The 13,184-nt window shown below is 43.8% G+C and overlaps 1 protein-coding gene across 2 annotated transcripts in view; it reads right to left on the bottom strand.

Moving 5' to 3' along the window:
- ABCC1 (ATP binding cassette subfamily C member 1 (ABCC1 blood group)) overlaps positions 1-13,184 on the bottom strand; it is a 99,130-nt gene that overhangs the window by 54,365 nt on the left and 31,581 nt on the right. For both annotated transcript variants that reach the window (XM_006119586.4, XM_006119587.4), the window contains exons 2-4: positions 5,621-5,797; positions 3,974-4,099; positions 852-989 (exon numbers count right to left, since the gene is read on the bottom strand). In XM_006119586.4, the coding sequence (XP_006119648.2) occupies positions 852-989; positions 3,974-4,099; positions 5,621-5,797 (441 nt within the window). The remainder of the gene's footprint in view (positions 1-851; positions 990-3,973; positions 4,100-5,620; positions 5,798-13,184) is intronic.

Raw genomic sequence — 13,184 nt, 5'->3', positions numbered from 1 at the left:
TCCCTCCCATCCTCCATGCTGCCCCTGGGTTTTATATGCAGAAAACCAGTTGTTGTGGTACAAGGGGGCCATAGAGTTTTCATAGTATGCGGTGGGGACAGCAGAAAGAAACCCTGTACTATACCATGCTCTGTATAGGAGACAGCAGTTTCTCTTCCTGTGCGTATGCACAGCACAGCTCAAACCAGCACTCCCAAAGAAGAGACAGACAACAAACTGAAGAAAACACAGGGCCACTACTAAATATAATATCAATTTAATAGAAGCCAGTCAAAAGTTTTCAAAAAACCTCACAAAGCTGAGGAACTTTTTCAAGAAAGTGACATTTTATTTTCATTCATTTCTACAATTTAATGAAGTAGCCAAGGGTAACTTCTTTATTTAAAACCCAACCATAACGAGAACTATACAAGAGAACATTGTCCAAAGGGCGTATGAAACTAAAGACATCAAAGCAAATGCTTCAGGAAATCCACTGTCTAATCAACAGGAAAGTGAACTAAACATTACCCTGCACTGTTTCAGATGGAACCGTAAACACCCTCATTCTATTCAAGTAGGTTTTACTTGTTTCTAGAAGTTCCACTAAAACAGTTTTGCTTCTGCCTTGCCAACATTTATAAAACAACCAAACTTTTGATTAGATTCAAACACAGCAAACTAAATAAAAAAGTAAAATAAGCATTACTTAATGGCTCTTAAAAGCTCAGGAATGGAGTTACACTTAATGGATTAACTCCTCTGCTGAGTGTTTTAAGGAGCAATGATGGGCATCGTGGATTAAATCATTAAACAAGTAGCCACTGCTATTACAGCACTTAACTCACTATAATTGAAAAGTAATCACTTACCAGATTTAAGGCATTCAGTATTTTGGACCTGAAAATTATTGTAGCACACAGCAGTGCAATAAACCAGAAAATCAACATTATGCCTGAAGACTGGACTCCTTTCATTCTCTCATATTGTATTAAAAATGTGGCAAGCAACTACAGACACAAAAAAGATAGCATAAACATGTCATGTTCATAAGAGTTAAGAAATAAAATTACACACAAAATAAGCACAATATACATTTATCCCGAACTATGATTTCATGTTTGTATTCCAGTATCACCCAGAGGTTCTAACTACATCTCAAGTGTCTTTGGCACTGCACGAACATAACAAAGCCAGTCGGTACTCCAAAGGACATTAATTTAAAAAACATAATGCAGAGTGGGGAAAAGTGATGGATAGTACATACAAGCAGAACACCAGACAAAATACATTCAATGCCTCTAAAAGGAAAAAAAGGCACAAATGAATGTACACAGCCATATCTGATTATGAAGACATTTTAACCTTTTCAAGGGATTTCCCAGGGCTAATCTCCTGAAAACTGACACAGAAGGAGTTCATCTTTAAATAATCCCCTCTTTCATACTCATTTTTAAAAAATGGTTACACTAACCAATGTGATTTATGTTTGGGTTTTTTCAATTTCCACACGCTGTTTAGAGAACCTTTTATACACTTTGCCCTCATGTGGCATAAAGCATATTTACAATGGGTCCTGGGCTTCCCATTTTAGTTACATTAACAACTCAGCATGAAATTAGGGCCAAAGATGGGTTTGACCTAAGTTATTCTTTTCAAGTACTAATTAGGTTTTAATTTGTATTAATCCTAATCTGGTCTGAAAGTGGGGGAGGGAGGGAAAACAACTTGCTGCTTACTAAAAAGAGGTTCTCCTGAAGAATCACAATGCAGACAGCTTTTTAGAAAGGCTAATAGGATAATACCTGCATTTCCCAGCAAGCAGTCAGCCTGGGATACATAGCAGCTAGTGCACACAACACTAACTTTTAACACTTTCCATCACAGCACCAAGAGTTTGTGCATAAAGAAAACATGAAGTTCAGTCAGACCCAGAGAACTCAAGGATCTATTACAAACACTTATAACAATTTGGAATTTGCTTTTTAAAATTGAATAAGGTTGGCATCTTTCTTGACTATATATTATGGTTTTAAGAACTTCTATTTACAGCCATTCATCCCCAGATTAAATCAAGTTCTCAAGCATGTGCATGAGTAAAAGGCATCTCTGATCTCCAAAAAAGCATAGATGTATGGTGACCGGGTGTCCCATTTTTAAAGGAACAGTCCAGAATTTAAACCCTCCTGCTGGTGTCCCTACTTTTTCTTACAAAATGGACAAACTGTCCCATATTTCTGTCTCCCCCTCACATCATTACTGGCAGATCCTGCTGCTGGTTAATCCCTGTTTGCTTGCCTGCCACCCACCCATGAGGGGGGGACAAGGTCCAGTTGCCAGCAAGGGAAGGGTGGATGGGACAACATTGGTGGTCTGTTGAAGATGTATCGTGTGGGGTCAGCCATGCCCTCTGTTGGTCCTTTAGTGCAGCCCCCCGCTGCATGCCAAGTCTCGGTCAAAAGGGCGCCGCCCACACATTTTCAGCTGGCACTGGCTGCACACTTTGGTGGTTGGTGCGTGCAGGCAGGGTCAATTATGTGTGTCGCTCCTGCTGCCCACCCGCTGGCCCTTTACGTGCTTCCCCTCTCACTGTTCTCTTCCTGCTTTACCCGCTCTCCCCTTTCCGGCCCCACTCCTCCATATCGCCTCCCGTTCTGCAGGGCACATCCTGCTCCCAGCGCTGTGTGGAGAACAAGTCTCTGGTTGGAGCACTAAACTCACCGAACAGTCAGACTTGTAGACTCCTTCCTTTCCCCGCTGCCGCTGGCTGGGCCAGCACCCTGGGAAAGCCCAAGACCTCCTAGTCTGAGGTGCTGAGCCCTGCATGTACCAGAGCCTCATATATCACTAAGAGAGGTGTATAGGAATGCGGGTGAGTCACCTCCTCCCCATGTGAGCCCTAAGGCCCTAAAGAAGCATTGCTTTTTAACAGGGTCTCAATCAACTTGAAGTTATTTTCAATGTTTGTACAATCAATTACTGCTGAACTCGCTTGAATAAGTGTAATTTTACCAGGTGTCCCATATTAAGCATTGGGAACTATAGTTGCTTTATATCAGGGTGGGCAGTAATTTTTGATGGGGGAGCCAATCCAAGAATTTAGAAAGTGGTCAAGAGCAGCACTCTTCCACGTTATTAATGGAGGCGGTGTGGGGTCTGGGATGGAGGTAGGTTGCAGAAGGGCGCTTGCGGTAAGGGATTGGGGTGCAGGAGAGGATGTGGGATCTGGGAGGGAGTTTGGGTGAAGGAGGTGATTGTTACCTGGGGCAGAGGACTGGGATATAGGATCTGGGAGGGGATATGGGTGCAAGGGGCAGCAGAGGGCTTGGGGGGCAAAGGATTGGGATGCCAGATGTAGGCTCTGGCCAGGAGACTAACCCACTTGTCTCCTGGCCGTCAGCCTTCTCAGGTAGATTCCCTTTCTCCCCACAACCCCGCAGTGACTGCAGGACCATGTGGACTTTGAATAGCTTTGAGTCTAAACAGACGAAGGAAGGGTGCTTTGCAAGCTGCCTGTTGACTACAGGCAGCTCCCATCAGCCAGAAACTGGCCACAGGGATTGTGCCAGGGGCAGGAGCAGCACGTGATGCCTCTTCCCCCTTTCTCTGGGCTTGCAGCTGTTCAAACAGGGCTCTGCAGCAGCCACTTTTCTCAGCAACATGTCGGGGACAGGCATGGAGCCTTCATGAGGCTCCCAACTATGTCCACAGGCTGGATCCAGCCTGCCAGTCAGATTTTACCCAGCCTTGCCTTACACAGATGCCTAGAACTAGCTTTGCCAAATGCTGATATGCAGTTTTTAGCACCAAGTTTGCTTAACATAAATCAAAAAATCAGCATTTCAGTTTAGCATCAAGTGAAATCTTTAAATTTTGATTGTACTTAGCGAATGAAAATGCTAAGTAGATGCTAGAAAAGATCATACGTGCAGTTGAGAAAGATAGCATGACTTTGCATCACAGAAGGAATCAGAGAAGAATGACTTGTACTTACCATTGTTATGCCCAAAACTGTAGGGCTAATGACAAAAACTGGAGGTCGGAAAATATTTTGACTTCTTTCCCAGAAAGAGTAGAAAAGGTCTGCCCAGCAGATTATCCATAATAGCAAGCCCAAGGCCTGAAATATGAAGTATAAATAAATATTGAAAGTGAACTTGGACCAAATGTAACAAAATGTCTTTTGGTACAACAAATTAATATCAACCCAATCCAATGAAATGTCTCTATTTGTGTAGTCCTATTAGGCAATTAATACTAGTCCAACTTTATAGAACATACCTAGTAGATGAGGTAAAATGATAATCTTTCTCTGTAGGTCCCCCGTTAAAAGAAATAATTTTAGATTATTGATTTATATAGTTCTGATTTATTCTGAGATATCACACACTGACAGTTCATGAAGTGAAGATTGGTGTATTTCTCAACTTAGGCTGGGAAGAAACTCTTAAATTGCAGGTTTATAAGTGAGGCAGAAATCCCCCAAAATACCCATTAAGATACCAGAACTCCACTCAAAGTCTCTTGCTCGTTTTACAGAGGAATAAATTCTGTTTAAAAAAAAGACACGAGCCAATTCAGTGAGAGAAATGGAACAGGATTAATATAATTATTCTGAAAAGATAAAATAATTCTATGTGCTTTAAGAGGTGGTGAGAAGCCGGATTAGATTTAATAAAAATTTTTGTTTCTAAATTTGAAGCTTAATGATCAAGTTAGCCAACACAATGTGATACTTCCCAACTTCAGGGCACGAGGCATGCTCTGGGGCTGTATTTAAGATCAGTAACATGGACCAGTGCACAAACAAGGACCTTGAAGGATATGCACTTAACAACACCCACAAAAAACAAACCTGACAAACTTATTCTCAGGCAGACCACTAACATGACAGTGTAAGACACAGAAATCAAATTCAGGAGAATCTGATCCATGAATCCCATCCCATTATAAACATGCTGCAGAGTTAAACTATTTAATAATAACTGGGGGACTGAACTCCTGCTCGCTATGCTCACCAACTCCCCTCTATCAGGTGGTACGTGTCTGGCCAGAGGGGAGGGTGCAAAGGTAGGGGAGGGTGCAGGTGTCTGGCCGGGGGGAGGGAGAAGGTGCTGGCTAGGGGATGAGAGGTCTTGGCAGAAAGGGAGAAGGGCTGGGGGTGGGGGGGGGAAGGAAGGGGAGAAGAGAACCAGTCTCAGATGGTGGAGAGGTTGCAGGGTGGCTGGGATGGGAAAGAGTTCGGGCTCAGATGGCAAAGAGAATGCGAAGTGACCGGAGAAGGGTGTCAGGCTCGGATGAAGGAGGGGACGCAGGGCGGCTGGGAGGGAAGGGTCAGGGCTGGATAGCAGAAGGGACCCAGCTCCAGCAGCAGCAGCTCCTCCATGGTAGCGCAGCCCCCTGGGGCGTGAAGTGGGAGCTGGAGCTCAAGCAAACCACGCCTGGAGGGGATAGTGCCAAGGCTGGCCAGAGCAAGCAGCCGAGGACGGTGGTGGCGGCAGCATGAGGATGCAGATGATATCACTCTGTTGTCCCACTGGAATTTTTTTTTTTTTTAATATATAGAAATTCAATTTGGTACAAACCTGAAGAAAAAAAAATCCAAATATGTGGCACAGATTCTGAAGTGAAAGTCACTTACTGTTTTGGCTTTATTAAGATGCGACATTTGGATATAGCCCCTGTCATGACAACGGAGGTACAGGAAGTATACTGGGAAACAAACCCACAGGTAAGTACAAGGCACCCAGACAAGGACGGTGTTCTGAAAGCACTTGGTGAAATCCGGATTTTCTGTGTACCAGGTCAGGTTCCAGTCCTGAAGGAAACAAAACAGATAAGTAGAGAATGAAAAAACAAATTCACCACTTAAAAAAACCCACCACCTATTTATACCTGAGGAGTCTTATTCTTCCTGGACTATTAATCTTTAATCCAAATATAGGTTAAATTCAAATGGGTCAATATTAGAGAATATTTAAAGTTTTGCTTCACCTCACACCATTCATGCACTTTTAAAAGTTTCTGCTAGCACAATAGGTTACAGTTGCTGGGTTGACAACCTTCCCAACCAGACGCCATTGCCACGAATGGCATCTAGTCTGTCCAGTCCAGGAGATTTGGCAACCCTATGTGCTGGTGTCACAAGTTTCACAGCAGTCTTGTCACTCAGCTGGCATACGGAGATGTTTAGCTACATAGATGAAAATTCTCTCAATCCTTGAGAGTTAACCAAGATGACCTGTACAACTAATGGAGGGTTCGGCAAGCGACTTTCCCATTTGGTCTGTTTCTGGCTTCCTCTATGAAACGGTCAGCTGCTAAAGAGGAAGATAAGACTTTATGTACCCAAGAACGTATCCAGATAGGACACTAGCAGGCCTGCTGACATGTGCATGGGGGGAAAGCAAATGTAGCAGTTGCCCCAGGGTCCGGCGATTTAAAAGGGCCTGCCACCACTCCTACAGAAGCAGCCGGAGCCCTAGCCACTTCAAAATCACCAGCAGAGCACCATGCAGCATACTCCAGGTGGCTGAGGGCTAATTAGGGAGTGGAGGAGTCAACATGGCACACACTGGCTATGTCTAGACGGGCATGATTTTCCGCAAATGCTTTTAACGAAAAAGTTTTTCCGTTAAAAGCATTTGCAGAAAAGAGCGTCTAGATTGGCACGGACGCTTTTCCACAAAAGCACTTTTTGCGGAAAAGCGTCCGTGGCCAATCTAGACACGCTTTTGCGCAAAAAAGCCCCGATCGCCATTTTTGCGATCAGGGCTTTTTTGCGCAAAACAAATCTGAGCTGTCTACACTGGCCCTTTTGTGCAAAGCTTTTGCCCGAACGGGAGCAGCATAGTATTTCCGCAAGAAGCACTGATTTCTTACATTAGATCGTCAGTGTTCTTGTGGAAATTCAAGCGGACAGTGTAGACAGCTGGCAAGTTTTTCCGCAAAAGCTTCTGCTTTTGCGGAAAAACTTGCCAGTCTAGACACAGCCACTGAGTCATACTGAGGGCTGGGGGACTCAGTCACACCTCCTTCACCTGAGGCCCTGTCCATTCTGGAAGTACAGAGCTGGGCCTCCCACACCTTGCCCAAGGGTTCGGCAAGTGTACAGACCCCCTCAGACACAAATCAGGGTGTTTATCTGCAGTACACTGGCTTATCACACAATAATGCCCCAGTGTACTAAAAGTGCATGACAGAACTTTGATGTTACTCTTCCTATGCTCTGAACATGGTGCATAACCAGAGTCTAATCTAAAGCTAATGTATATAGAAAAAGAATACTGACCATCACAGCCATTGAAGCATGATCACCATTTTTACTACTAGCCACAAAGCTATACAATGCCATATACTCATTAGCAAAGGAAATCTTATCCCAGGAGAGCTCGTTCATAGTTTGAATTAAGGAAATGGAGATTACAATAAAGGAAGTGATACATGATTATTACTAACAAGGTGATATAACACTATGAACAAAATCAAGTATTGGGATAGTGAATAGCTACAGTAGGCAGGGTTGCCAGATGGTTTCCACAAAAATACTGGACACACTTGACATTACATCACAATCTACATTACATTTTATTTAGAAAGTATCGGACATTTATATTTTCTCAATTTGTTTCCCAAACAAAAAGCTCAAATACTGGACTGTCCGGTTCAAAACCGGACACCTGGCAACCCTAACAGTAGGAGTAGCATTATACTGCAAAAGAGGGATGTAAACCTAGGATTATCAGGTAGTTGAGTCTGCTACTTTAATCCCTCTCCCCCCGCCCCTTGCTGGCACCCCTTGTGGACAGCAGCTGCTAGATCAGGGTCCTTCCGCGTGTAGGAGCTACCCCCGCTGTGGCTTTACACTTTAAATGTAGTAAGAGCCTGGCAGTCTGAGCTGGGCTTGTCCAGTCCCAGCTCGTGCCAGGTCCAGGACCTACCCCCATTGTGCCTCTGCAGTTTAAACATAGGAGGAGCCAGGCTGCCTGCACGCACAGCTCTCACTACATTTAAACTGCAGAGCTGCAGCGGGAGTAGCTCCTGAATTCAGCGTGAGCCAGGACTGAGCAACTTCCCTTACCGACTAATCGAGTAGTTGACACAAATTGTACTGACTACATGATTAGCCAATTACTTTCTCTTAACATCCTCACTGCAAAACTGAAAATACGATATTCAGCAGCAGATCGTTTCTCTTCAAATATTTGAAGAGACCAGTTACTGCCTTTAGAAAATTAATTTTAATTCATATACAGAAGGATACAGCGGGACAAAAGTGATTGTGCCAAAAGTGAAGTAGAGTACTGTAATTCCTCATTTAACACTATAGATATGTTTCAGAAAATGATCGTGTTAAGTGAAAATGTGTTACGCGGGGTCAATTTTCCCATTGAAAATCATGGAAAAGGTGGGAGTTGCGTTTCAAGTGTTGGTATCTGTTGGGACCGGGACATGAGGTTGGGGGAGAAAGGGGACTGGGTTACAGCAGGGAAAGGAGGTGTTTGGCTCTGGGGAAGAGAAGGGAAGGCGAGGGAAGGGGAGGGGGAGTGGGTTGGGAGTATGCCCCTGTGACGGGTCTGCCAGGACCCGCACTGCATCCAGCGAGGGGGAGTCAGCGGGGAACGGCACGACGAGCGGCAAACCCTCCGCCACTTTGCAGGGAGGCGGGCGAAGCCCCCCGCAGCTGCCAGCAACAGGCCAGCTGGGGAAATCGTGTTATTCCGGGGACAGTCGTGTCATTCAAAAAAAGTTCCCCCCCCCAAAAATCATGCTATCGCAAAAACGTGTTATGCGGGGACGTGTTAAATGAGGAATTACTGTATACCGCAATTAAAGACACTTGCTAGCTACCGTTCAAAAGACCACAGTCAACATGTCACATCTGATTTTTTTAACTTATTAATGGTAACTAACAGTTTAGAGAAAAATATTTCTATTTCTTCAGTTCTATTTTACAGCAGTGGTGGGCAGACTGCAGGCCACCCATTGTGGCCCACCAGTAATTTTGTTTAGTGTTGCCCACATTTAGGGTTGCCACATTTCACTGGTTTCCATCCACATCGTTTTTTCCCCTGCAAGTATTGCTGAAGTGACAAGCACATAAAGCCAAGGGACGTGAATTGAGGTGCGCACCGATTCCACACAGCATGAACTGTGAGAGCCGTGAGTACCCTCTGCCTCCAATCAAAGGGCTGCTACTGTTCAATCAGTACACTTCGCATTCTAAGTATGCAAGCACAGTTAGTAAAATTGCCCTATCCTGGGAGGCCATTTTGCTTACGACAATCTTGTGGCCCACCCACTATCCTGGGTTGCCCATCATTCTTTTATAGAACTGCGTAGAAAATCAATGCATCTGTTTGAACATAATGATCTCATTCGCAAACTCATACAACTCTTCATCTGTAGATTTCAAAGCACTTGTTCCTCAGTTTCCCCATATTTTACAAAGGAGGTAAAGATGGCCTTGAGCAAGTCCCTTCACCTCCAAACAATCTACTAGCAAAACTGGGAATAGAATCCAGCCCTCCTGAATCCCAGTGTCTATACAACAGCCCATACTACCACCTTGTAATTTTCCCCTATCCACACAACTCTTGAAGACTGACAGTAATTTATAAATACATTTTGTAAGATAGGAAAATGTACTTACAAAGTTACAAAAGTTGGCAGAAAGGGCTGATGTAACCTTGGAAGTATTTTAGTAAAACTTTTTTCAACTAACTAGGTCAGGCTGACAGGGTTCTAGTCTCTATCATTTCAATTGCCATAGATTACAGTGCTGTTTTATGAACTAATTCCTATGAAGTGTCTAAAAGGGGTGGGAGAGGAACCTATGAAGTATAGAGGTATTCCAGTTTAAGCCAAGAACAATTATCTTAATTCAGAACTAGTGCTTAAAAAATAGCCTAAGCATGGAGCTGAAAAGACAGCAGAAGGAAGCAAGACTCTTTTAAAAACATTCAACATTTGTACCCTTCTCATGTTGTTATCTTCTGTAAGTCAGAGCCTGCAAGATTTTCTGTTTTATCCTGAACTCAGTTCTTGGTTACATAAACAAAAAACAGAACTATGTAGAATAAACCATAACTTTATGGTTACATAAAGTAAGTGATGCATGTGTCACACAGTAGGAGTAGGGATACAAGTGAAATAAGTGGTGAGGTTTTGACTTTTTTTTCCCAAAAATATTCTCTCTTTATTTTTTTAAACCGTAAAATGCAAGGTTTCTGATCAAGTACATACTCTACAAATACATAAAACACAGATTTTCCTAGGAAGTAGTGAGAAGAATAAGCACTGAAAATCTCAAAACTGGAAAACCTGAATCCCTAATTACCTTTCCCATGTACTGTTTGTGTTAAGAGATCTCGCTCCACCTCTAGGTCAAACAACTCCTTTGAGGATTCTGCAGAAACTATCATGAGAATCACATACAGCAACTGCAAAATCACTGTGCAGGCATGCTTATCTATTTCCTTAACCCTAAATGACCCCATTAAAGGTTTTATTGGACCAATGCATGTTGGTGAGAGCGAGACTTTGGAACCACACAGCTCTTCTCTCTCTCACACACACAGACACTGGTCCAATAAAAGATCCCACCTACCTTGTTTTTCTAATATCTTGGGACTGACATGGCTACAATTGCACTGCATACCACTGGGATTTTCAGCTTAGTCATGCTTACGTTTCGCCACCACACGACTGTTTCCTGCTTTAAATATTTCAGTTTTGCTGCTCCCCTTACAATAGTGAAGAGAAAACAACCCATGACATTGAATAGCAATTTACCAGTCGGTACAATTACAGCAGATTCTTGATTTCATGAACACCAACCTCACATGTGACAGTTATACAAAACATTCTGCAAGTGAGGAAAAAGAAAACTCGCCACTTTCATTATGTAACAGCAATGAGAAGGTCAACATCTGTCCACATTCTCAAGCCTTCTGAGGATTGGAAGTCACTTTGCAAAGTTTGGAAGGACAAAAATAAAGTGATGCAGTGCAATAAACTGCAACTTATGCATCACACATACTGCAATTTTGAGATGTTCTCTGATTCCCAATAGGTCATAAAATAATAGTTCTACTAAAAACCCCTTCAAATCTAGACGTGCTCTCAGTTTATGTATGGCAAATACACAATCTTAATTTATGAAAGATTAAATATGTAAAACTACAATTGACATTAATTTCTCTCCTTGTGAACACAATTTCTGAAACCAATACTGAAGTATATGACGTGGAGAGACAAAAAAAGGGAAGGTTGCATCTTTATTTGTGTGTGTAATTTGTGTGTGTTTGCTTTTTCTACTCTTACCTTTGAATTGGACTTTGCTATTAAAAACAAATCTTTTGTTTATTTATATCCCAAGGAGTCTTTGGAGTGCAAACTCTGAAGAGTTCATGTCCAAGTCTGCCCCACAGAGACCAGCTTCTTTCATGCTTTCAGGGGTGATGATTTGGAGTGGAAATGTCTAAATTGCATAGTAATTAACAGCTTGGGGAGGATGGATTTGAAGAAACTCTGAAATGGAGGGACTGTCAGTGTCACCTACATTGAGTCACTGGGCTGGTGGAAGGTTGGGTAAGACTGTGCGCTTGTGGACATGCAGCTGCCCCAGGGTCTGGCAGATTCAATGGGACTCAGGGCTCCCAACAGCTACAACTGCTACTGTGACCCTGTATATCGATGCTGGAGCACCATGCCACATGCTCTGTGTGGCGCAGAGGGCTGGTTGCCCTGGCCTCTGCACCCTCTAGGAATGTGGAGGCCATCAGCTCCCCTGAGAGTGACTGAATGCTGCAACAGCTTAATTGCCAGCTAAAGGCTTGGATGCAAGAATGGGAGTGATGCAGCATGAGAACATGCATGAAAAAGGGAACAAGCAGATGATTTTCAATTCAACAGGTCTAGGTTAGTTAGGCAACCGTGCAATATCTATACTTCCTGTAGTCCAATGGTCACCAACCAGGAGATCGGGATCTACTGGTAGATCTTGGATCCTGTGACAGGTGATCCTAACTGATTTGGAAGAGGCTACCAAGCGCAGCACTTCGACTTCCTCTCCCCCCAATGCTGTGCATCTCCTGCCATTTGCCCTGGAGCTGTCCTCCCCCCACACACACTCCCGGAGCCTCCTGCTTGCTGTGCAGAGCAGATGACAGGTGCTCCCTCCCCAGCATGTATTTTATCTCCAGAGAATGGAGAGGAGGGGCACAACACAGCTTGGGACAGAATTTGCTGGCTGCTTTTCAGAGTGGTGCAAGGCCAAGGCCTTAGCGCCGCTGGCACCACTACCCAGGAGCCACCTGAGGTAAGCACTGTCCAGCTGGAGCCACTCCCAACCACTCCCCCAGTCATAAACCCCCTCCTGTACCCCAAGCTCCTGCATGAGCCCTGAGCTCCTGGACCCAAACTCCCTTGCAGAGCCTGTACCCTGACCCTCCTCTGGCACCCCACCTCCTTCCCCCAGGCTCAGCTCAGACTCCAATCCCTTAGACCAAGACCAGAGCCTGTGCCCCCAGCCTGATGAAAGGGAGGGAGAATGGGGGAGGAAGGACAGAGTGAGCAGGGTCAGAGCCTCGGAGAAGGGGCACAAAGAGGGTGGGGGGACAAGGGTATTTGGATTTGCTGTAGATCATGGATTGCACTTCAATTCAAAAAGTGATCCCATGCTTAAAAAGGGTGGAGACCCCTGCTTCTAGTCCGTGTCAGTTTCGTGGTTTCACAACTTTAGTGCAAACCAAAACTCAAAAAAAAAAAAAAGTCAGAAAATATGCAGCAGAAAAAGAAAACATATTTAATTTGAGTTTATTCCAATACAAATATAAGTAGCAATAGTGTAGCAATATGATGACAAAATGGCATCTCTGCTGCTGGACTCAGAAAAATTAATGCTCAAAAAAAATAAAATAAACCCACACACCACATGCAGGCAATTGCAAAGATTAATAGCTCTTATTTTTCATGCAATCTAATGACACTGAGGCTGTTGGCAGTGGCTTGCAAATTGCAATAACTGTCCCATGTAAAGGATTAGGGGTGAAAGGGACCAACTGATCACAGGAGAAGAAGTGGAGCCTTACCTCTTAGGTTATAATAGGCGTGAAATTTTACAGCAGTTTTCCTGGAGACAGCTACTGGTTTTGTTTTAATTGCATTATTTTAATAAAATGTCAAAATACTCCCAAAGTAGC

The sequence above is a fragment of the Pelodiscus sinensis genome, chromosome 16 (assembly GCF_049634645.1).
Source record: "Pelodiscus sinensis isolate JC-2024 chromosome 16, ASM4963464v1, whole genome shotgun sequence".
In the NCBI taxonomy this organism is placed as follows: domain Eukaryota; kingdom Metazoa; phylum Chordata; order Testudines; family Trionychidae; genus Pelodiscus; species Pelodiscus sinensis.
Note: the sequence above shows the minus strand (reverse complement) of the source record. Positions and strands in the feature narration are given on the sequence as shown.